This window comes from Microcaecilia unicolor, chromosome 2, assembly GCF_901765095.1.
Source record: "Microcaecilia unicolor chromosome 2, aMicUni1.1, whole genome shotgun sequence".
NCBI classification, from domain to species: Eukaryota; Metazoa; Chordata; class Amphibia; order Gymnophiona; family Siphonopidae; genus Microcaecilia; species Microcaecilia unicolor.
Genome location: NC_044032.1, coordinates 406,274,908 through 406,301,017, shown reverse-complemented (window position 1 = coordinate 406,301,017; position 26,110 = coordinate 406,274,908). Strand labels below are relative to the sequence as shown.

The 26,110-nt window shown below is 39.6% G+C and overlaps 1 protein-coding gene across 1 annotated transcript in view; it reads right to left on the bottom strand.

Annotated features, from left to right (window-relative positions):
• Positions 1 to 26,110, bottom strand: part of PKD2 (polycystin 2, transient receptor potential cation channel) — a 92,121-nt gene that overhangs the window by 44,920 nt on the left and 21,091 nt on the right. The window contains exons 3-5 of the mRNA XM_030190664.1: positions 16,883 to 17,016; positions 7,228 to 7,478; positions 840 to 1,064 (exon numbers count right to left, since the gene is read on the bottom strand). Of these exons, the coding sequence (XP_030046524.1) occupies positions 840 to 1,064; positions 7,228 to 7,478; positions 16,883 to 17,016 (610 nt within the window). The remainder of the gene's footprint in view (positions 1 to 839; positions 1,065 to 7,227; positions 7,479 to 16,882; positions 17,017 to 26,110) is intronic.

Genomic DNA, 26,110 nt, shown 5'->3' with positions numbered 1-26,110 from the left:
AATTGAGTGTCTATCAGCCCTCAAGGTCATTGAGATCTGCACAGCAAGTATATTTGGATGCACCTTCACATTGTGCTGCAAGGCTAAATGATATTCTATGTTGCAGGTCCCACTTTATGGAATAGTCTACCATTACAGCTAAGAAAAATGCAAGAAATCAACCAGTTTAAGGAAGAGTTAAAAACCTATTTTTTGTGCAAGCTTATGGAGTTGAGAAAGTGATCATAATGCCAGTTAGTTGTAAAATGTTTTTAAGTTTTTAGTATGATTTTATGTTTGTAAGTTTTATATTGTGTATGTGAAAGTGTAAACCGCCAAGAATTATTGGATTGAGTGGTATAGAAAAGACTGAAATAAATAAAATAAACTTACTAAAGGATATATCAGACATACTCATTTTTATAGCAAATCTGAGACAGACTTTGCTGCTGTGATTGACAGTGAATCCCTGAAACCAATTAACTTTGCAATAAATATGAACATATGCTCACTGTGTGCTGCTGAACTCTGGGGGTAACCTGTTGCCTTTAAGTGTTACCCTCCCCCCAAAAATAAACCAACCAACCAACCAACCACACAAGGGCCTAGCTGGAGATCCTAGAATATGGTGGGGCTAAAAGTGGTGCCACAAAATGAGAGGTTTAATATTTGGCTTTCTAACTCCAGGAGATAAGTTATGATCAGGGTGCTGTCAAAAGCAGAATGTTGTCCCTGCTGCTCACTTGCCAACATGGAATATTAGAAAACCCTTAGCCTCCTCTGCCTAGGAAAGGTTGGCTTTTGCAATGAATATACATGTAAACTGAAGCCAGCCAGGCCGCTAACAGAGTTCCTATTACCTGACAATGCAAAAAAGGTTGATGTTTGCATTATACACGGAGAAATCAATGAAGGTTGCCCTGGTCCCTCTGTCCAGCCATAGGTTTTTCTTCAGGGCACTGATCTGGCCAGCAGACTCCTCTCTAGTCCTTGACAGGTCCAAGTAATAGCCAGCTCCACTGTACGTAGAAACGAAACCCCAGTGGCTGCTTCCATTCAAATCTTTTTCCTTGGTATATGTCCAGCTGTTTTCACAAGAACAGACATCCAATTACTCACTGCAATATCAGAAGACAGTAAATATCTCCCTCACATAATGCCCTATTAGTTACACAGAAGTGGTTATTTGAAATCAAATAGGCTAGGAGCAGATACACATTATATAAATGGTTTGTTATATTGAAATCCAACTACTACAGCAAATAGTATGAGATGTGGTAGGGGACAGGTAAAGAATTAGTTAGAGAGAGATTACTGTGCATTTAAAAAATTAATCAGTAAAGAGTAATTCTTGCTAGCAAGTCAGCAAAAAGACAGGGCATTTTAGCCAGTTCACAAACAAGTATAGGCATAAAGGCGAGGGAAGGAATAGCAATATCCAAGTCTGATTTAGCATCTGAAACAATTTTACCAGTATTAAAGAGAACTGGATCACGAACAGCTGATTGTGGAAATATCCAGAGCAAATGCAAGTGTCACAGATCAAGCAAATTTTACTCTGCTCATTTCTCCATTCCCAAGTACTAAACTTGCTGTTCTATGATTTAGTTTTTAAAGTTTTCACTTTGTACAACACTAACTCCAGTAGTAATCCAAGTAAATGCAGATTGGTGATTATCGAAAAACCTGGCTTAATATGCTCTACATTTAGAACTGTTTTTAGTTTAGATAATTTAAATTTACATGTTTTTATCTTAAATTACGTTTGTATTTCAATATCACTGTTCTGATTGATATGTTCATGTATGTTCAATACAGACCCCTGACGCAGGCGCTGTGCGCCAAAACACGGCCCATGTCAGGTCCATATTGGAAAATTGACAGTTATTAATAAAGAACCGTGTCCTATTTCTGAAGGCTCCTGGTGCCTTTGTGGTATTTAATAGGGGAAGAGCCAGCACAGATTTAGCAAAGGAGGATATGCCTCACTAAAAATACTTAACATATCTGAATGTACACCACTGCAATAGCTTTCAGACAGTACAGAAGAAATTTTTAAAAATCTGTAAGGATTCTTTGAAGATACAAATAAGTATGGGAATAAAAAGTGAACTGACCGATTGAGAGAGGGGCACTTTGAAGACGTCCTGCTCATTACAAAAAAAAATTGGGACTTTCTGCTCAATACATTAAAAAAAATACCCGTCCATCTCACAGCCATTTTTAACAGGAAAAAAAAAATCAGGATTTCCTATTTCAAAAAACACGAGGACGTTCTTGAACTGAAAACGTCCATAATGAACAGCTATTTTCCAAACTCAAACAGCCAAAATATGAACGCCAAAAAAAGCAGGCACAAAAATGTCTGGCATCATTTGTACCAAAATAGCCTCACAGACATCCCTGCAGAGCTGAGGTGCAGCTAGTGGTCAGTGTAGCAGACTTTAACAAATGGCACTCTGGTACAAATCCCACCATAACTCCTTAATTATATATTGTGAGCCCTCCAGGCATAGAAATAACCTACTGTACACCACTACAACAGCCTTCAAGCCTGCAGGTGTCTACTATTTGTAGGTACAAGTAGATATTTTGTTGTATTTGGAGGACTCAATTTCTACCAAAAAAAAGAACTAGTTAAGTGTGGGATTTGGACCTGGGTCCCCTTGTGTAGAATCCACTAGGTTACTCCTGAGAGCTGCTTGCTGACCTGTTGTGTATGCCTATATCTAATTTGTCATTGTGCCTGGTACCCTCTTTCAGTTTCAGTTCTTAGGGGGGAGGGAGGGGGGACAGCATCCACTGGAGGATTAAGGAGGGGCCAAACCTTAATCCCTCTAGTGGTCAGCTGGTCATTCAGAGCATTAAAAAAAAAACCCAAAACAACTTGGACATGATTGAAACAGGTCTACATAAAAATGTACATTTTAGACCTGGACTTTTCTTCTAGTTCCATTATTGCTGAAAGATGTCTTAATTTTGGACTCAAACTAGTCCTGCCCAAAACACGCCTCGAACACATCCCCTTGCTATTTAGACAAACTCAAATTCTGCCTTTTCTTAAACTCTGATTTGGACTTTTTGTCAGGAGGACTTTATTTTGCCCTTTTGAGATGTCCATCTGCTTCAAAAAGGAGTGCCATAGTGTATTTAGATTTTCAGAAGATATTTCATAAATTCCCTCATGAGCAGCTCCTCACGAAACTAAAAAAAAAAAAAGTCATGGGACATTTTACTGTGGATTAGTAGCTGGTTAAAGGTAGGGAACAGTAGGATTAAACATATTTTCCAATGGAACTAGTATGTGTCTTTCATTAATCTGGAATATGGAGCAATGTGTGAAAGGATCAAATTTGTAAACGACACAAGAACAGTGTAATTAAAATATAAGAAAAAACTGTGAGGAACTCAGAAGAACTTGTCACATTGGGGGACTGAGTATTGAAATGACAAATGAAATTTAATAAGGACAAGTGAAAGGAAATGCACATAGGGAATAATAATCCTAACTATACATACAGAATGCTGGGTTCCATATTAGGAAATCACCCCTGGAGAAGGATCCTGGAGCCACTGTGGACTGAAATTCTCAGCTCAAGTGTGTACAGCAAAGGTTAAAAAAGCAAATAGAATATTTTGAATTATTTGGAAAGGAAGAGACAATAAAACACAATATCATATTGTCTCTGCATAGCTCTATGGTGCAACCACATCTTGAGTACTGTGTTTAGGGGATGGAATGGCTCCCCCTCATGAAAACGAGCTAAACAGGTTATGGCTCTTCAACTTGGAGAAGAGTCAGGGGGGTATTATAGAAATCCATAAAAACATGAGTGGTGTGGAACAGGCAAATAAGGAATGGATATTTATGCTTTCAAAGAAAACTATACCTGAGAGAACATACCACTAATAGATAGATTTAAAATCAATTGGAAAAAGATTTTCACTCAACGGGTTTCGTACAATGTCTAATCAGAGTTCATCTAAGGGACAATTGGTCTAATGACAATTAGTCCAATCATCCAATGCTACATTTTGGCTAACAATTGGTTGAGAGGTCCAGCCGTCAAATTATTAATTCGTCTCAAGGACAGATGGTCTAATATTAGGGATAAAAGTATAAATGTGCCATAAAATCTCACGTCTTTGATGTGGCATGGCATGAAAAATATAGGGTATGGTATTAAGATAAAGGTAAAGATGTACTATGAAGACTTCCAGCTGTGAGAGAATGGCATTCAGCAGGCCTACATCAAAAGGATGTTTGTGGTTCTTTGGTATTTAAAATGCTTGAGCAAATATAACTGGTAACAAAAAAGACGTGTTTAAATCATAAGACACGGTAAGATGCGACTAGTGTATAAAATGTGTGAACAAAAGCACTGTGACTGTTATAACATGGTCATTTTCTGCAGATTATTTTAAAACAAAGAAATGGAGTTTTGTGATTTGGTAGAACCTGAAAAGGGGGAAGAAGTTGGTTGCTAGAGGCTACCTGCTATGTCTGCAACACAAGCGAATTAGAAAGACGACAGGAGAAACAGCTTCCTACTAGAGATGAAAGGATAAAGATTGTAATGGGTCAGCAGTAACAACTGTCGTCAACTACAGATAACAGCTTCAAAAGTTTGCAGATCATCCAATGCATGCTGCCATTGCAAACCAACTAGAGATTGCTAAAATGAAGGGGACCATGCAGCTGTGCTGCAAACAGCAATGACAAGCTAGCATAAATCATTCAACACTTGCAACCATGGATCCTGCAGTACGGCCTTATCCTCCAATGACAGCATCTCTCAAACAGTCAAAATGAGTCTGCATATGGAACCATCTACATGGCAGGTCTGACTATGCCTCCAGAGTTCACAATGGGGATTCTTTTCTTATTAAGAAATCAGATGCTGGATCCGACAAAGTCTCTATCTTTACAATGGTCACCAATGTTTGAAAGCTAAGCAAAGCTCAAAACTGGATTACAGATGGTACTTTCAAAAACGATTTTCACTATCTTTGCTCAATTGTATTCTATTTGAGATCCAGTTGGCTATGATGACAGAGGCTGAATCCTTCTGCTTGTTTAGGCTATGATGACAGAGGCTGAATCCTTCTGCTTGTTTAGGTCTTACATCACTTAAGTCCCGGATTTGAACAATTTTGCTGCTGCTAACCTCATATTGAAACCTTCTATTTCCAATTTTGAGTAGAAGGCCATAAAAGCTTTTGGGGAAAAATTCTCAGAAAAACTCATAATGGTTGTTTTTTTTACCATCTGGGACAAAACATCTACAGGAAGATAAAGGGGTTTATACTTGTGAATAAATATGTAGTCGAGAATTACTTTATCATCAAAATTTGGCAGTTTATGGCACTGGTATTTCTAGAACCGACTAAAAATTACATCAGTTTCACTTGAGCTGGTGCAATAACTTCCTGCAGTAGAAGACCACCTCATCAAATGGTTTGATGAAAATTATATTCGTGGATGGGTACAAAGAACTCTTTGTGACCTCCACTGTTCCCTTCCTCTCTTTAGTCGTTTAATGCTCTTGTTGAGTTGGGTGTACCATGAACCCAGAATACACCTAAGTCTTGGTATTAAGATTCAAAGTATTAGTTGGCCATACTCATGGTGTCTTTAAATTTATTACAGATTAGCAGAAGGAGCAACAAGGATCAGAAGGCCCAACAGAATGCATTATATGAGGTGAGCAATGCAAAAAAAAAAAAAAAAAAGCCCAGAAAAATGATGAAAATGCCATGAAGATTGGATCCTTTTCATATCTGTTCAAAGGCCATCCCACAACACGTTAGATTTCCTGCATTGCATAGACAGAAAATCTAAGGTTTTAATTTAATTAGCCGTTGTGTGCTTTTACGATTTTAATCTGGAACCAACAATGCACGTGTAATTGTGAACTTGTATGTGTTGTTTTTGCTTTTGTGGCTTTAGGCCAACTGTATCGTTAGCCATTGTGTACTTTAGACAAATGACCATTAAGAGTAGTTGTCCATTTAACGATGTGTAATTAGACCAATTGTTGCAGGAAGTGATAACACAATCAAGCTGTGGATTTTTTTGCTAGAGAATGTGGTTCATTTAATATAGCTGGGATTGAGATTCTGAAAAGTTCCTAGAGGAAAAGGCCATAAACAATTATTCGCCAGACAGACTTGAGGGAAGTCACTGCTTGCGCCTAGCAATAACAAATGGATCTACTCTGGAATCTGAAGTACTCTAATGCTCCCCCCCACACTATGGCCACTGGAGAGAGGATGAAAGGATACCTGGCCTGACCCACCATGGCACCTCTTATGTTCTTAACTTAGGTTTTAAAAACTCCAGGCACAGGTCATCATAATGAATAGAAATTGTGCCTGCCACCTGGAACTTTCTTGTCCCATTCTGACTGCTGTAAGAGATGTGGAGTCTGGCATGGTATGGGTCTCAGTGAGTTTGAGCTATCTGGTTCCTGAACTCTTGTGCTAATTTTGCAGTCTCAAGTTGTATAAGACCAGCATTGAACATCACATGGCTCATCCATATAGAGCAGCTCAATGCAGAAGAAGAAAGCAAAGCTATTCTGAGGACTACAGTGGTAACACAAGCAAAAGGGACGGAAGGCTGACTGGCAAAGAGGGCGAGGGGCTAAGAGAAAAGACAACTAGTAGGGATGAAGATGGTGCAGCATGTAAGGGGAGACTAGAAGACAAGAGGAATTGAGAGCAAAACTGATAGGGATAAGCATGGAAACAGAAGGAAACTGATGGGATATGGGCCACAGTGACAGTTGAAACAAAGAGCATGTTTTGTTTTTGTTTTGGGAGGGGGGGGGGGCATAGATTGGGTAACAGACTTGGTAAATCAGAGGAGCTGTAGCAGACCTTTGAAGGGGAACCCAATGTGTCATCCTACCCTTCAACTCCAGTAGGGACGTGAGTAGGGGTGTGCAGGTGAGAGATGTCTCATTTGTTCGTTCCCAAGTTGTTTTTTTTTTAACTAGTTCCTAGATCTGCAAAAAAAGTCACAAACTTCTAAAATGGATTTTGTCTTTGTAACATGTATGTGCAGTCCTGCTGGTCTAAGGAAAATCATATGAACAGGGTAAAGCCAAAACTGTCTTGAGAAAAAACAACACACACACTTCAACAACTTACAAAATGGAGGCAATCAGCAACTATTTAAAAAAGATTCATGTAAAAAGACCAGATAAAAGAAAACTTCACTGCAAACAGTTAAGCATTACATACGCAGTTCCATTCCCTGGTCCGAAGGGAGTGCTGTCTTCATTACTGACAGAATAGACATCATAGCACTCTTGGATTTCATCTTTCAAATCTTCAGGGACAGTACATGAGCCATTTCTCACTTTCAGCTGCCGAAGACGAGGCACACCTAGAAGCAGGTTCTCGTAGTAAATAAAACTCTTGTTTTCTGCCATGCTCTTGTTGTTATACCACATGTCCCAGTAAACACCATCTAACAAAGGGTTCTCCAAAAACTACAAAACAAGAGAAAAAAAAAGTCTGTTCTTAGGGCTGCTGAATCCACCAGATCTTCCAAATGTGATAGCTGCACACATTTAAAGACACTTGGGTTTTATTTCCCCCCCTCAGAATTTCTACTGATACTAATGGCTTTAAATTAGCAAGAATGCAACTTTTTTTTTTTTTTTTTAGTGGCCCAACAGCAGAGTTGCTTCTCAGTATCTAAAGTATCATTATGTTATGTTTCAGTATCATTATGTTATGTTTTATCTATTTATCCACTTCTTATTCTACATAATTTTCTTATGCACCTTAATTGCAACAATTCTGAAATTCTTACTCTGTTAATATGATTGCCATAATATTCTTATGCACCTTATCTGTTAACTATATTCTACTACTACTACTTAACATTTCTAGAGCGCTACTAGGGTTACGCAGCGCTGTACAGTTTAACAAAGAAGGACAGTCCCTGCTCAAAGGAGCTTACAATCTAAAGGACGAAATGTCAAGTTGGGGCAGTTTAGATTTCCTGAATAGAAGTATAGTGGTTAGGTGCCGAAGGCGACATTGAAGAGGTGGGCTTTGAGCAAGGATTTGAAGATGGGCAGAGAGGGGGCCTGATTTTCTTATTCCATCAATGTGATTGTCGTCGTATTATATTGTAAGCCACATTGAGCCTGCAAACAGGTGGGAAAATGTGGGATATAAATGCAGCAAATAAATAAAAGTAGCATAAACTAAGGCCACTATGTAAACAAAATGTTTCACAGTGTCACTATGTGCATCCTGATGAACCACAGCTGTGGGTAGCCATACTTGATTTAAAAGGGAAACAATCATCATTACAGCTGCCTCCGAGATGTTCAGAAATCTCCCAGTGTACCTTTTTTGGTACTTGCATAACCTCTTCCCCCAGCAAAAAAAAAAAAAAAAAAGATAAAAAGTCTTCTGTGACTTATTCTTTTGCCTTTTCTCAGCAAAGTACATATTTGCAAAATAATTTTGATAATTACTTTTTATTCTTACCATGTCTAGAAATTTTACATCTCAATTTTGCTGTATGAGAAGGATCCAGACACTAAGACCACAGGACAGGGCACACTACACCATACCAGCATGGCATGAAAAGCTCTAGAAATTTAGGGCCCCTATTAGTAAAGTGCATTAAGCAATTAATGTGGGAATTAGCATACATAGACAGCTGCTTGAGACTCAGTACATGCTAATTCCTGCATTACTGACAAATGTAGAAAAGGATGGAGAACAAGCAGGGGCTATATACCTTACATTTAATATGCTGTACAGTACTGCACATTAACTTTGATAGCTCAATTGGTAGAGAAGAGACCTACAGAACAAACTCTAAGAAGATAACATGGAGAATTTAATGCCACTTTAACAGGAGACATTAAGTGCATCCAGGTTAACTGACATGTAATTAATATGTATTGTGTCTGTTAGCAACATGGGAAGGTGCTAGGTACAACCCCAAAAGTTAACAGAGGTTCTACAGATAATGGGGCCAATGTAGAAAGCCTAATGGTAAAACCGGCTCAATGTGCAGCTTCTACTGCAAAATCTGTAAGCAGTGAGATGGAAATTACTGTTGCGTTAAAAAAACATGGCAGTAATCTTCAGCTCACTATGAAATTGTCACCCTTCCTGTTAGTACTGAGTGGTGATTGGCTTAGGGACTGACAGGAAGGGTGGCATTAAAAATAGTTGCCTGTCTGCACAGGCTCTGATCTCCCCTTCCCCACCCACCTGGCCAGACTCCTTCCTTTTCACTACTTAAAATACTTCACTGCTGTCTAGCGGCACCTCCCCCCTACCCAACATGACCGGCTAATCCTGACTTTAAAAAAAGCCCTGGTATCTAGTGGCCACCCTCCAAACCCCTTCCTTCAGGACCCCCCAGCCTCCATACCTGAAATAGGAGCGATGCCCACTTGTTCCTGCTTCTGGTGCCATCATCTTGAAAATGGCAGCACGGAATCAGTTTGTCATATAAAGGATTTTTTCCCCCTCTTATTTGGTAGTCTCTGCCCAGACATTTAAATAAGGTTGGGGGGGGGGGGGGGGCATCTCTTATTTGCAGACTGACCCCGCTTGGTGTATCTCAGAATGCACTGCATGGGGTCAGGTGCCACCAAGGCAGAAGGAAGTGGGCATCGCTTCTGCCTCTGTCAAGGTATGGTGGTGGTGGGAAGGAATAAGGGATATTGGGCCAATGCAGACCGCAGGAGCTCTTTATGCTACCTCAGACCTGGTAGTATGTTTCTCACTCTGTGCCCGTGTGTGAAGACATCAGTGCACAGCCCTGCATTGCTGCAGGGTAACTAATAGGCTCTTTATCATACCTTTTAATATGCTGTACACAGATGTCTACCATGGAAGTAAACCAGCACAGAAACCCTTTTTTATGTAGAGCGGCCATTAACAAGCAGGTAAATTGCTCATTAGCCATGTGATGAAGACACTGGCAGCTTTCTGATGGTTTTCTGATGACGATGAGAATCTGAAGGTGGACTAAGCTATGGGGCTGGATGGGATACATCCCAGGATACTGAGGGAGCTCAGAGAAGTTATGGTGGGACCTCTTAAAAATGTATTTAAAAGATCTTTATAGACAGGAGAGGTTCTGCAGGATTGGAGATGAGTGGATTTGGTCCCTCTTCACAAAAGCAGAGACAGGGAAGAAATGAGAAACTACTGGCCAGTAAACCTCACTTCGGTGGTAGGAAAAATAATGGAATCACTGCTGAAGGAAAAGATAGTTAACTTGGTTGACCGACACGCGACAGAGGGAGGTGGTAAATGGAATCTGCTCGGAAAAAAGGAAGGCGAGTAGTGGAGTGCCTCAGGGGTCGATGATGGGGTTGATTCTGTTTAATATATCTGTGAGAGACATTGAAGGGTTATAGAAGGAAAGGTTTGCCTTTTTATGGAGGGAGTAGAAACAATGAGAAGTTAAAAGAATGGTCAAGGGTCTGGCAGTTAAAATTTAATGTCTAAAATCAGCACACTTGGTTTGAATATATCACTTTTTAAACACAAATTGCCATGAGTGGGAAAGCGCGGGGTACAAATGTAACAAAAGAGAAAAAATTATAATATCACTTTTTTCACATCACAGACTTTTTTTTTAAAAAGCTTTCATGCAAATGCCGGCGTGGTTTTAAGGAAAAACACTATTGCAATTTTGTGCAACCACAGATCATGATGGATTTATCTTGAATGCTGGTACAGATTGAATTTGACAGTCACTGTTGTATGAAGTCTCATTAAGTTTGGAAAGATCTTGAATACCATCAATAAGTGACTGTGGATTTTTCTGGAGATGTCGCATACCTTCACATTGTTGGTAACATTTGGTTATTTAAACATTGGACATCATGGACTCACCGGATGTTAAGCTCCATTTTTTTGATAAGTATCCTGATGTACTAGTTACAAAATTTAGAATAATGTCAAACATTTCAAATATGATTTTGAAAAAGTCTGTGATGTGAAAAAAGTGATATAATTAGTGTTTAAAAATGATATATTTATGGTTCATTTTTACCCCACATTTCCCCACAAATGCAGACACAATGTGGCTTACAAGAATTATAAAAAAAGAAGAAAAGTACAATACATGAGCGCTACTGAAGAATAAGGATGTAACGCTAACAGCAGCAATAATAACTAAACAGCAGAGTTACTGGTGGAGTATGTAGTTTCAAAGAGGAACGTTTTCAGCAGCTTCTTGAAAAGATGGTGTTCAGCTTGCGATTTTAAGGTCAAAGGTAGAGAATTCCAAGTCTTCAGGCTGGTGTAGTGGAAAGACGAGGCAAAAAGAAGCTTGTATTTGACACCCCTACAAGTAGGGTAAGGTAGCTGGAGATAGGAGCGAGCTGTTTTTATGGCATTTTGTGGGGGTAGATCTATTAAAGGAATCATGTATTCCGGAGCTAATCCATAAATTATTTTATGCGTTAATGTGCAGATCTTGAAAGCGATACATTCTTTTATGGGTAGCCAGTGTAGATTGAAACACAGAGGCTGCGCATGGACCATGCGCGATTTTCCCAAGATGAGTCTGGCAGCAGTATTCTGGGCAGTCTGGAACTTTCTCAGTAAGTGCTCCTGGCAGACCGCATATATCCCACTACAGTAATCTAGGTGAGACAGAACTAGCCAGTGAACGAGAGTGCAGAAGAGCTCTCTGGTGAGACAAAATCTGATACGCCGCAGCATCCACATTGAATAGACCATCCTCTTGGTGACCGCTCGCACATGCAGGTCCAGTTGCAGATAAGGGTCCAGCTCAACGCCAAGAAGTCTAAGGTTCAAAGAAAAGCTACAAAAATGGTATGGGATTTGCGTTGCAAGAAATACAAGGAGACTTGCTGACCTATACATGTATACCCTGGAGGAAAGAAAAACAGAGGTGATATGATACACATGTTCAAATATTTGAAAGGAATTAATCCGCAAACCTTATCCAGAGATGGGAAGGCAGTAGAACTAGAGGACATGAATTAAGGTTGAAAGGAGGCAGACTCAGGAATAAAGTCAGGAAGTATTTTTTCACGAAGAGGGTGGTAGATACCTGGAATGCCCTCCCATGGGAGGAGGTGGAGATGAAAACGGTAAAGGAATCCAAAAATGCATGGGATAAATACAAAGGAATAGAAGGAACGGATCCACAGAAGCTTAGCAGAGATTGGGTGGCAACACCGATAATTGGGAACCAAAGCCAGTGCTGGGCAGACTTCTATAATCTGTGCCCTGATCATGGCTGAATAGATTTGGATGGGTTGGAGTGTAGCTTTTCAGGGGCTTTTGACGTTAACTTTAGAAATTTTAAACTGGGCAGATTTCTATGGCTTATGCCCTGAATATGGCAAGGACAAATCAAGATCAGGTATACATATGAAGTATCACATATCATATGTAATGAGTTTATCTTGTTGGGCAGACTGGACCGTACAGTTCTGATTCTGTCGTCATCTGTTATATTACTATGATGGGTACTTATAGCCCACTACTCTCCCTAAATTTAGGTTCAGAGTGGGTTTAACAGCAAATGCAAATGTCATACAAAATCAATTCTCTGAATTAAAAAAAAAAAAAACAACAACAACAACAAAAAAAACAACCTAATTATAACAAAAATTCTGAAAACAAATGTAGGATACAGATGTTCTAATACATGCTGGAAGCAGATTCCAACATTTCACCATTTTAAATATTATAGACTTCCATCCTACTCCCAGCAACATAACTAAGGGAGTCAGATCAGTCAGACAGTAACTAACATTTCAAAAACAAAGCAACATAATTTAAAAATTATTTTTGCCTTTAAGGGGAGCCAGTGAAAGTCAATCAATAATGGGGACACATGGTCATATTTAGCTTTTCAAAATATGAGCCTTGCCCTCTCAGCGTCCCGCCCTTGCAGAAAGGAAATTACATCAGAGGACGATGGGACGCTGAGAGGGCAGGGAAGCGACGAAGGCGGGACGCTGAGCCTGAGCTATGCTGAGAGGGCAGGGAAGTGACGAGGACTCAGGCGAGCCTGCCTGCTTGCTGTCTTCACTACCGCCAGTTCATGCTGCGACTTCGGTAAATATTAGATTTGCAGGGGGCAGAACGGAAAGTTGGTGAGCCGGCCCTCAGAAAAGCAAAAAGGTGCCGGTACACTGTACCGGCACAAAAAAAGCACTGTATCTATGAAGCGTCATTAGAAAGGAATATGTGGGCACTGTATGCAGATCATGCCCAATTATGCCAGAAGCATCTGAAAACGAACCAAGTATCAAATGTCATTACATGTTTGTTGCAGTACGGGTGAGCAAAATAAGGTTGCTAGAATACTGCAGAAACATTTATTTATGACATTTATATCCTGTCTATTATTATTATAGCTGAGCCTTGGTTCAAAGCCTGACTTTGGTTCATGATTTAAAAATGACAGAAAGTTTACAGGCCGGTAACTGTAATCTGAACTCTGAAGTTCCAGTAAGACTCCTGAGTTGTTGAGACACACCATGCAGCAAAATAAGGAAGGGGCTAGGGTGCAAAAACCTCAATAACAGGATGGTGCGGTCTACCAACAGGGCATAGTCAGTTACACACAGGAAAATATGGTCAGAAATGTAGAACTGAGTGGTCTCGCAAGAAGATGACCAAGCTTTCTGAGCAATACTGAAAAAAACAAGCACGTACGGTAAATGGTACCATATATGGTCACTAAGGTGGTGACTACAATATATTATATCCAATAAGGTGTGCTACTGTCATTTTGTCTGCATCCTAAATGGGCATATAAAAAAATGAGTGTATTTCCTATTTCTTTGGAGTGAGACAGTCACAGCCAGCACCTTTGTGCAAGCAGGGCTGCACTCTCATGAGAAACCAATCAATTGTATCTGAATTGGCAAATAATCTTATTGCGTTCTCAGTCTTTTATATCTATTAATTGGCTTTGGCTGGTAAATAAAACATTAGAGACTCAGACCCAGAAGAACACTTATGTGTAGCTGTGGTACTGTACTCCCATAAGCAACTGATTGTACACATATTTGGAGAATAATAAATAAAAGTATTTGACTGGCTATATATTCTTTGGAGTCTCATATATAGCAGTACTTCTGTATAGCAATATTCTGCACTCCAGTGAGATACCACTGATCTGCTAATTGTACAAATACTTGATAAGAAATAAGGTATCTAAATAAACTCCTAACTGATGCAGCCTTGGGTGATTCGTTTCTTCCTAGGTATTGGTGGGTGTACCACCATATTGGGAGGGATAAATACACCCTAAAAAAATTCACTCTCACATTACCTCAAATAGGATTCAAGTTCAATGTGGCTCACAGTATAACTGACAAGGCATTCTGATTATATAGAAGTACATATATGTACAAAATTACTAATAACAGCATAACATAAAATCTTGATCATATAACGTTTGTAATACATAGGAAAGAATGTGAATATGGACAGAGTTGTTATTGCAGATTTAGTTAGGGGATTAGTTATTTCTATTGTTAGAGGTCTATCTGCCCTGAAATGATATATTCATCATGAACGCTTGCCCCGCTGGAGAATCATTATTATTTTTCAAAATAAGTTTATAATTTTGTTATCATAGGTCTGTCTTTAGAAGTGCATTGAGAAGTTTGTTTAACCACTATTACCACTATCAGGAGGTTTCTTATGCCACGAATTGGAACGATAAGCTTTAAGATTCACTATAAACTAGACATTCTCTTGAGGTTTTTTCCTCCTAATAAATGGTAATTTGCCCATTTTAATACCAGTGCATATTATTGTGATCATTTGTATAGGAGAATATTTATATTTAGTCGATTGTAAACTGATGTAAACTAAATTTTAGGTTGTACTTTGGTGTTAAGGTTTAAATAAATACTTTTTCGATCAGCATTTCACTAACCTGTTCTGGTGACTCCAGACAGACCAGCAAAAAATAAACATGAGATAAAATTGTATAAATTGGAGACCAATGATATGTAGAAATTTCCTCTGATGTATAATTGTGTGGAAAACCTGACTGAACTTGGGGTTCAAAAGACAACTCTGGGAAGCCCTGGATTAGACAACTTATCTTATTCTAAAAATAGTGCATACTATTTTGACCCTATGTCATTTCTTCTCAATGTATTTAATATTCTGATACATTTTAGATTTAAGACATGTGATTATGGAAATCCTCCATTCTTAAAAGGGCTACCTCTGTTTCTGAATCTTTCCTTTAGCTATATGTGTCATCAACCCTCAACAATTCCACCCAGGGGTTGTGTACATTGGGCCAGTTTTGGGTAGAGGGCGAGTTTATTTCATTTCAGCAGAATTGTGAAGAATATGGCCTCTCCGCCAATCATGCTTTCCAGTACCAACAGGTACAGAACTTTGTAGTTAAATGAGCAAAAGCAGAGTTAGCTTTGGCTGAGACAGCCTTGGAAAGAGCACTGAGAGATGGAGCAAATCGGGGTTGTGTTTCCAGAATCTATAAGGCCCTATTAATGTATCAAAAACCGATTGTATACTATTTGTCCAGATGGGAATCTGCATTAGGCACCTCCTTTGAATATGAACAGTGGGAAGTTATGTTTAAATCTTTAAAGGTTCAATCTCAAGTAATTTGATAGAAAATGGGCATAAGATTTTGTACCACTGGTATTATATGCCCAAGAGGCTTTCTAAAATGTTTCCTGCAAGCTTTGTGCTGGCAAAAATGTGGCTTGGAGGGCGATATGGTTCATATATGGTGGGTTTGTCCCCATGCCCAAGAGTTTTGGACTCTAGTGCTGAAATTAGTGTTTAGTCTCTCAGGAGTCCAGTATCCTTTAAAGATGGAGTATTGCCTTCTGCACACTAAACCTCGGGGGGTGAGAATCCCCATGCACCAGCTGGTTGCTTCGCTGTTTGTGGCTAGTAAGCTGGTGTTGGCGGGTGCATGGAAGCAACCAACTATACCGGGTATTGGTCAAGTGTTGTAAAAAAATGGACTATATTCACTTGATGTCAAAGCTAACGGCTTTATGCACCGGACTTTTGGCGCCATACCATCGTATATGGGACCCTTATGTGCATTGGCTATTTTGTCAACTGGCTTGCATTATTTGTTGTATAACAAAATTTCAAAAATAAAAGTATATATATATATATATAAAATACAATTCCACCCAAATGCTGCTAGCCATGGTTCAAGCTTAAGTGTTCACATACAAAATCCCCTGCCCTCCCATGCAAAGCTTTTTTTTTTTTTCCCATGTGCTCTAGTTATGTTTTCTTCAATCCCTTCCTTCTTCTGGATTCTTTCCCTCTTCCTCCTTCCTATGTCCCATTGTTTTCTATCTTCCTTCTCTCTCCATCACTTTGGTCCCTTCCTTCCTCTGATATTTCTCCTCACTGCCATTACCTCCTCCTCCTCTTTTGGTTCCCTGTCTCCTCCTGTACCCTCTTTTCTTTTCTCTTCCCTCCTTTTTCCCCTCTGCACCTTCTGTCATCTCCCCCTTAATAGTCTCCTTTTGCTTTTCCTTTCCCATCACTCCACCACAGTTTGGCAGCAAGGGGCTGCTCCAGGTTCCATATATTCATCAAAGCTCAGCAGCACAGGGTTGCTTTGGGCCACTAACGAAGCCATTTCACAAAGTCTTCGTTAGTGGCCCAAAGATTTTTCAGAGATTATTATTATAGTTCTCAAAGATGATCAACACAGGTTATCTTTTATGTACTTTTATTCATAATGCTTGGAGTGACCAAAAAGGGTCCATTTTAAAAATGCTTTCTTCTCTGCAGTAACCATAATGGGGGCTCTTAAAGAGATCATGTATTTTGACAGCCAGTTAAATGTATGAAAGCATTATATCTAGCGCTGCTGCTGTGCTAGCATGTGTACCTTCCAAAAGTCTTCCATGGTGGACATGGTTTTGAAATTGGTTCTCTCATTTTTTGACACAGGCGTTTCCAGGAAGAGCTGAGACATTACTTTCGTATAGTAATACATGTTGGAACTCACCATTCCATAGGTCACTGAAAGACAGACACAGCAACGATCAGAATCATGTTCAACATCAGGAACATTTTATTGGCCATACACACACAAAAAATGGAAATGCCTAATGGATTCCGTTCCAAAACCCTATCTTCAAAAACAAAAGTGATAGAGTAGCTATCCTCAGTGTTTAGCCCACAATGTTTTAAAGTTGTGTTACTATTTTAATGTTAAAGAACATATCCTGATAAGACAATGCAGGTATCCATCACTTTATGTCAAAAATATATTCTGATATTTATAGTCTTAGAACTTAATATAACTAAATCTATAATTTCCTTTCCACTGACTAAGGTTTGCTTCCTGTGCATTAATAACTTAGGTATTTGAATGTTTAAACAAAGTTCTCTCTCATCATAATTCTTGAGAAGGATACAGAAGACATTCAAAAATCTACAATCCACACAATCACATCTCAGAAAGACAAAACTGAATAACTAGGGCTATATTTTATTACAATTAATCATGCAATTAAAAATGATCGCACAATTGCATGATTTGAAGGGCTGATATCTCCCTCTCTCCTGCCCCCAGGTCCAACATCTCCCTCTCTTCCCTTTCCCTAGGTCTCTCTCTCTTTCTTTCCTCCCTCCACCCCTCTGAAACCAAAACATCTCCCTTCCTTCCAGTTGTGTAGCATCTCTCCCCCTTTCCCCCACTTTTAGGTCTATTATCTCTCTCTCCTTTCCATTGGACATCCAACCCCCCCCCCCCCCCCCCCCCACTGCGAGTAGCATCTCTCTTCCTCTCTTCCACCCCCAGGTTCATTATATCTCTCCATCCTTCTCTCCCTTTCCTCCCCCCCCCCCATGTGTCATCAAGCATCTCCCCCTCCATTCTGGCATCTCCCTTTCTCCCCCTTTCCCCACCCAGTACATATACAGCATCTCTCCCTTCCCACCCTGCCAGCATTTCAACAGCTCTCTCAATTCCCTCCAGGGCTTTCCCTCTGACTCAACCTGCCCTTGAAGGGGCAGGATGGATCAGAGATAAAACCCCAGCACAGGCTAATTGCAATTAACGTGCAACCCTAAAAAACAACATTTATTAAATACTGACTTTTCATTCTTATTCATAGACTATCAGAACTCGTTAATGGAAAGGCCCTTGCATGGCTCAGCTATCACCTTTTAGGTAAGTCCTTTTAAGGTTCACCCATCCAGTTTCTTACCCTCCTGCCTTATGGGGGCCCGTCATGGTTCTATCCTTGGGTCTATATTATTTAATATCTTCTTTGCTTCCCTAGAGTTGTTTATTCAGTCTCTAGAACTCTCTTCCTTTATAAATGCAGGCATCCAAATACTGGTCTTCCTCACTATCTACTGAGAATGATCGCATCATCGACTGGATTGCCAGTAATGGCCTGAATGTTAAATTCAGATTGAGAGAGAGGGTCTTATATTTATTTGGTACATGTCCCAGTGTAGAACTTTTATCCCTGTCATTAAAGTAAATGCAATTATTCTTAGGGACTTCAATATTGCCCCATGTAAGCCGCCGCATTGAGCCTGCCATGAGTGGGATAGCGCGGGGTACAAATGTAACAAAAAAAAAAAAAAAAAAAAAATTAAGTGCTGGATGCAATCCTTTACAATCATTTAACCTTTTTCACTCTTAGGCAACTATGTACTATTCACCCTCTCTTGAAACAGTCTGTGCTTTGTCTTTTGATTCATTCATTAGTCCAATCACATTTAGACTACTGTAACTCCCTTTACCAAGGTTACCCCAGGCTCAAATTAAAAAAAAAACTCCCAACTTATTCAAAACACTTCCATCAAACTTCTTTATGGCACCAAAATAATTCTCTCCACTTCTTACTATTGAACACTGGTGCCTGATTGTGTCCCTTTCAAGAAGGCACACCTAGAGAGTGGCGGAAACAGTTTTTTTCTGTTTTGGCCAAAACCAAATCTGTAGCCAACGTTTGCTGCTCGGTTTCTACCAAAACCAGCCCAACAAGGAACAGCCTCGATTCACTCCTTCCCTCTCTTCCTCCACCATGCTGCCCCTCCCAAACCACAGCAGGTTCCACTCCCTTTTTCCCTCCCTCCTTCTCTGCCCGAAGATAAGAAACCCCTTCCCCCGGAGTCTGCCCCTGAGCCTACCTTACCGCCCTGGTGGTCTAGTGGCAAGTTGAAGCAGGATCAATCCCCGGTTGATTCTGTCCATCCCATGCCTGTAGTCAAAATGGCTGCTGCGACTTTCTGCAGCAGTCTCATGAGATTGTTGCTGGAGATCGTGGCCACTATTTTGCGATTGGAGCTGGCATGGACAGGAGAAGCTTTTACTCCATTACAGAACATTAAAACAAATGCAGAAAATGATGGCAGATAAAGGCTATATGGCCTTCCTCTCTGTTAGAGATCCTCTGGGTTTGTCACATACTTTCTTCAATTCTGATACAGTCTCACCTCTATCAACTCTGCTGGTATGTTGATCCATGCATACATCACCCCTTCCATAAATAAATATTTCCTTAGCTTATTTCTGAGTCTATCCCTTTCACCTTATACTCATTCTAGAGCTTCCTTTCAATTGAAAGAGGCCCACCTCCTGTGGCTTTATGCCATAGTAGTATTTAAATATCGATCATTTCTCTCCTCTCCTGCCTTCATTTCAAAAGTATACATACTGAGATTTTAAGTCTAACCCCAGACCACTTGAATTTATTGGGGTTCTATGTTTCCTAAATCTATGATCCTATAGGGAAGGCTGTTACCAATTTCATCTGACTCCTATTATTAACCTCTTGTTTTCTGCTCTATACTCAAGACCTATGGACCAGTCATGTCACTGAGTATGACAGTTTACTATAAGGCAGATTGTTATGGTCTCCTAATTCTGGTGGAGATGTGCACTTCTCGCACCAGACCCCAAAAGACCACCAAGAGGCAATATGTTAAGGTATTTAATCTTTTGTCATGTTTATACCAAATTTCAGGCATTATTGGAAATTCCCTATAAGTAAGAAATAAAGAGAATGAGAGACAGGTTCAGTTATAAGATTTATTACTTACCAAAGCCAGGCTACATATGAAGCGTGGATTTATAAGAATATAAGCAGATATTCTTACTGGGAGATCTTTGACAGGGTGACACACAGGTCTACCTCTAGTCTCTGACTCTACCCCTACATGTCAGCTGTCAGTCATATTTATACTCTTGATTTACATTGATCCCTATTACTCCCCCTAAAAAAGACTGTTTTACCCAGACGGCACAAGACTAACCACAGATTTTGATATTTTTGCTCTGGAAAAATCCCCCCACCTTTTTCTGGCAGATGGCCAGTTTTCTTTGACCACAAATGTTCTCTCATTTCTGCTTTTTTCATGCACCTGCTATAAGGCTCTTTCCTGCTATCTCTGTGGTCAGAGTCTATTTTCATCATTCCAAACTGTCAAATTAATGTCACAGTTAGAAAACGCTCTTTTGATTTCAATTAATTCTTCCTTGGCCTATCTTTCCCAGCACCCTCTAAGGCTGGGCCAAGCTCTTCCAGCAGGTCCCAAGCTGGGTAATAGGCTGCAGGCTTGTACTATATTTATACACACTTTACTGCTTTGCCTTCTGGACTGGCTCGATCCTATTTATATCTTTTTTGAAGGTGTGGTCTCTAAAATTGTACACATTATTAGAATGAGTTCTTACAACAGACACATACAGAAGCATTACCACCTATTTATTGTACAAAATTTCTATACCACCTATTACTAGCTAGTTTACAAAAAAACAAACATTCACATTATTCATAACATAAAACGTACCATAATAAAAAAAATTCAGTCTTCCAGAAAAATTTTAAAACACTGATACAAACAATTTTGTCTTCAACGGCTTTCTAAATTGTGTTGCACTACTACAATGCCGAAACTGGCCAGGCAGTGCATTCCTGGAAGGAATAAAAGTTGTGTTGTCTACATACCACAACTGAGTTACTATATCAGTTGAAAGTCTCATAGCAGTTTCTGATCGCAGTACATGTCTTGGATGGTAAACAGTCAACATATGTTTCAGATAAAATGGAGCAACAGCAAACAAAACCTGATGTATAAATGTCAATACTTTAAATTGAATTCTTTATAGAACAGGAAGTCAGTATAATTGCTTGAGCATAGGTGTTATGTGGGAAAACTCTGCCACCCCCCATTATCGTTCTCACAGCTGCATTCTAAACCACTTGCAATGCCTTGACACTCAAGGATGACATACCAATGTACAAGGCACTACAGTAGTCCAAACGTACCAGAACCATACCTTGAATAACAGATTGAAAATCATAACCAGAAACAATCTATATAATGTTTAAATGCCACCTGAACTACAGTCGCAACCTGTGATCTCATTGTCAATTTACTGTCCAGAGTTACCCCGAACAATTTCATCTCTTTCCTAACTGGTACACACGTCTCCTAAGCACACAGTAGTCGGCCAGTCAAACAATTCCTCTTTAGCCACAATCATAACTTCTGTTTCTGCCACATTCAAAACTAAATCCATGCTCAGACATCCATTGCTTCACTCTCACCATATATTTATTTATTACATTTGTATCCCACATTTTCCCCGCATAGAGTAGGCTCAATGTGGCTTACAGGTTCTGGAGAGGAGGGTAGCAACTCTGGGAATATATACAGAGTGGAAAATAGAGTAACAGTAGGTGCAAGGAAGCTGATAAGGTTCCAGAAAAGAGAATACAACTCTGGGACGAATATATAGTAGCATATAGAGAGAAGTAATCCTAATGAGGATGATAAGTCTCCGGGAATGGGACTACAGCTTCTAGTGAGCAATACAGAGTAGGATAAGGGTAGAAGTACACTTAAATGTAACTGGAGTGGTAAAATTCATACAGTTTGAATAGGATTATGTGGAAGGGGTATTGTTCATTTCTTAGTTCGACAGATGTGATGCATTGTTCATGAATTAGTTCGGGTCTGCTGGGTAGGCTTTCCGGAAGAGGTGAGTCTGGAGGTCTTTTCGGAATTTTAGATGGGTGGTCACAGTTCTAATGTTTCTAGGTAATGTGTTCCAGAGCTGGGTGCAAATGTAGGAATGTATTTTAGTCCTTTACAGTTTGGGTAATGCAGGTTTAGAAATGTTCTTGATGATTCAATGATGTTTCTAGTTGGTAAGTCGGTAAGTTCGGTCATGTAGGTTGGGGCCAGACCATGGATTGTTTTGTGGACCAGAGTGCAAATTTTGAAGGCTATTCGTTCCTTGATTGGTAGCCAGTACAGTATTTCACGTAGGGGTTTAGCACTTTCGAATCTTGTCTTTCCGAAAATGAATCTAGCTGCCGTGTTCTGCGCGGTCTGGAGTTTCCTTAAGATCTGTTCTTTGCATCCTGCATATACGGCGTTACAGTAGTCAACATGTGATAGTACCACTGTTTGAATTATGTTACGGAAAGTTTCCCTTGGGAAGAATTGTTCGATCCGTTTGAGTTTCCACATTGCATGGAACATTTTCTTCATGGTGGCAGAGGCTTGGCTCTCCAGGGTTAGGTTGGTATCAATAGTAATTCCAAGGATCTTCAGTTTGTCCGATATTGGGAGTATGTTCTGGGTTTTTTATGGATGAAGGGAGGTTTGTTTTGTGGTGAGAAGAGAGAATAAGGTGAACCCTGGGGTACTCCGCAATTGGTACTCCATGATGGTGACATGTTTGAGTTTGCTTTTACTTGATAAGATTCTTGTGGTTAGGAAACCCTTGATCCATTTGAGTATATTCCATCCTATGCCTATCTTGTGGCGTATTCTTAATAGTATATAATGGTCAACCATTTTGAATATGCTTGACAAGTCGAATTGCAAGAGGAGTATATTTTTACCTAATGCGATTTCCTTTTTGAACTTGGCTAGGAGAGTTACCAGGACAGTTTCTGTACTGTGGAGAGATCTGAAGCCCGACTGATTCATGAAGGATTGCGAAATTGTTGATGCATTCAGTAAGTTGTTTAGCTACAATGCTTTCCATCAGTTTAGTTGTGGGATGGATGCCACAGGTCAGTAGTTGGTGATCGTTAGTTTTCTTTTTGGTGTCTTTTGGTAATGGTGTGAGTAGTATATTATCTTTGTCTTTGGGGAATATGACATGCTGCAACAAGAAGTTGAGGTGGGAGGTAAGTTCAGTGATGAATCGAGCGGGGGGGGGGGGGGGGGGTGCATTAGATAATTGGGGCAGGTGTCCAATTGACAGCAGGCTGTAGAGATCTTATTGGTTGCTAGTGCTAATGTTTCTTGTGTGATCTGGGCGAAATTTGTCCAAGTTCGATCGGCTGGGTATTCTTCTGAGCATGGGTCTAGCTCATTAAGGAAGGTATCAAGGTTGGTGCAGTCTTGTGACATATTTTTGCGTAGATCGACAATTTTGCCTTTGAAGTAGTTAGCAAGATCGTCTGCTGTTGGGATTCCTGATTTTGTTGAGGACACTGGTTTTGTGTCTAGTAATTTATCCAGTAGCTTGTATAACTTTTTCATGTCTTTGAAGTCAGAACCTAGTTGTTCATTATAGTAGTTCCGTTTGGATTTTTTTATTTCATATTTGTATTTTCTATGTGATTCTTTCCAAGCGTTTAGATTTTGATCATTTTTGTTTTTTCTCCAGGCTCATTCGAGTTGTCTGGTTCTAGATTTTGTTTCACATTTTCGTTGAACCATGGGGTCCTGTTTGATTTGTGAATGGTTATTGTTCGTAAAGCAGCTAATTCATTTAGAATGGTGATACATCTCGATTCCCAATCTGCAAGATAGTTGATAGAATCAGATGGAATAGACCAATTGTTGTCGTAAATTGATTGCCAAAATGCAGTTGTGTCCACTTTACCTCTGGTTTGGTAAGATTTTTTTTCATCGGTTTTGAGATGCCCATTCTTCAGCCAATGTAGGGTCAGATTTAATTTGAAGTGATCTGACCATGGAATTTCCGTCCATTTGTGGTCAATGACTTTAATGATTTGGTCTGATGCAAATTTATGGGTTAGCAGGTCAACTGTGTGGCCTTTTCTGTGGGTGGCATTCAGATGTGGTCATTCGAAATCCCATAGTTGGAAGAATTCCTTACAATCTTGGACACCAGCTGAGTTTGGGTCTTCTAAATGAAGGTTTATGTCCCCAATGACTAGTATGTTTGAGTTTATTTATTTGTGGCATTTATACCCCGCTCGATAGCAGGTTCAGTGCGGCTTACAAAGTATCACAGAGATAATACAAGGTATGGACAAAGTATCACATAGGTGACATAGTTACATAGAGTAGGCTTACAAAGTATGGTCATAGTTACATAGAGTAGGCTTACAAAGAGGCATATTTTCAAAGCACTTAGCCTTCCGAAGTTCCATAGGTTTCTATGGAACTTTGGAAGGCTAAGTGCTTTGAAAATATGCCTCAATGTATCACAGAGATAATACAAAGTATGGAACAATGTATTACATAGATGACAAAGTTACATAGAGTAGGACAATAGTGATAGATGTGGGGAGAGTTAGATGTACAAGTGGCTGATATGAAATCCATTAGGGTTATATATGCTTCGCTCCAAGTGCCTGGTGGTCTGTTGAATAGGACGCAATTTAGATTGCCGACTACAATTTTATGTTGCAATCTGATTGAGGCAATTTCTAGTTGAGGTGTGATTTATTCAGCAGTGGTTTCTAAAGTGAGATGAGATCTGTAGATTATGGCAATGCCTCCGCCTCTTTTACCTATTCTGGTCCAGTGTGTAATGTTGTATCCTGGAGGGCAAAGGTCCAGTATTATGGGATCTTTTTGGTCATGGATTCAGGTTTCGCTGATGAAGAGTAAATCTAAGGTTTCTGATGTGATTCAATCTTTTATAATTTCTGTTTTGTTTACTGTTGATCTGGCATTGATGTAACCTATTTGAATTGTAAGGTATGGATCTTCGTAATGGTGAAAGTGGGAACCTTTATTAGTTGTCGTTTGTATGTCGATTTGGATTTATTAGAGCTTTTTTGTGTTGGTTGTGCAGTTTGTTTGTGGGATAATGTTTTGCAAGTTCTGTTGCCGGTTTGGTTGAGGTTGGTGTGTCTGGTAATCCTGAATCGGCTGTGTAGTACTGTTATGGTGTTATAATCATCAAGAGGTGTGGCTAACAGTATTTGGACCAACGTTAAGGAGTAGATTCCTAGGAGTAATTTCAATACCTTCATTCTGGCTTCTTTGTATAATAGCGAGTGCTTTCAGTTTTGCACTTTCTCAGGGGACCTTATGTGATCTGTTGTGTGTTAAATAGCTGACTGTTCAAACCATCTCCCCAAGATACTATCGGGAAAAAGAATTGTACATCATTAGATAAAAACAATGAGATACCCAGAACTTGAAACACATTACCTAAAGGTGAAAAAAATATATTAAACAGTAAACCTGACAAATGTTGACCCCTGTGGCACCCTACAGCCAACCCTGACCACATCTGAAATCTGTAAACCACTCCAAACAATCATTGATCGCCCCTCAAATATGAGATAACCCAACAAAGAACCTGTCCTGACATTCCTAATTTCCGCAAAGCATCAATTAACAAATCCAAGTTCATAGAGTCAAATGCTCCAGATACATACAAGGATACCAGACAAAAACAAGTAATACCCTCAAGGTGAAACCATCAGAGTTTCAATGCTATGTGCTCATCTAAATCCATATTGAAATGGATCTAGACCACCTACTCTCTCCATAAATTCATCACGCTGTTGTAACACTACTTTAAAAAGGCACAGTTGATATTGGCCGATAATTATTCAAATCTGCAGAATCCAATGTAGTTTTCTTCAAAGGTTTCACTGTAACCTGTTTACAAAAATCCAGAAAAATGCCCTCCCTTAATTATGTATTCACAATCAATCCTACAGATGGGGCTATCACATGAGTCAATTCCCATAACATATCCGAGGAACAGAGATCACATAAGGACAGTGGTGTAATCGACCTATTATCTCAACAACTTCCGCCAATTCAAACTAGATCATTTAACATCGGTTGCATCAACGGACTCAAGCCCTTGCTGATACTGCAAGTCTACAGCATCTTTCAACTTCACCTTCTTACA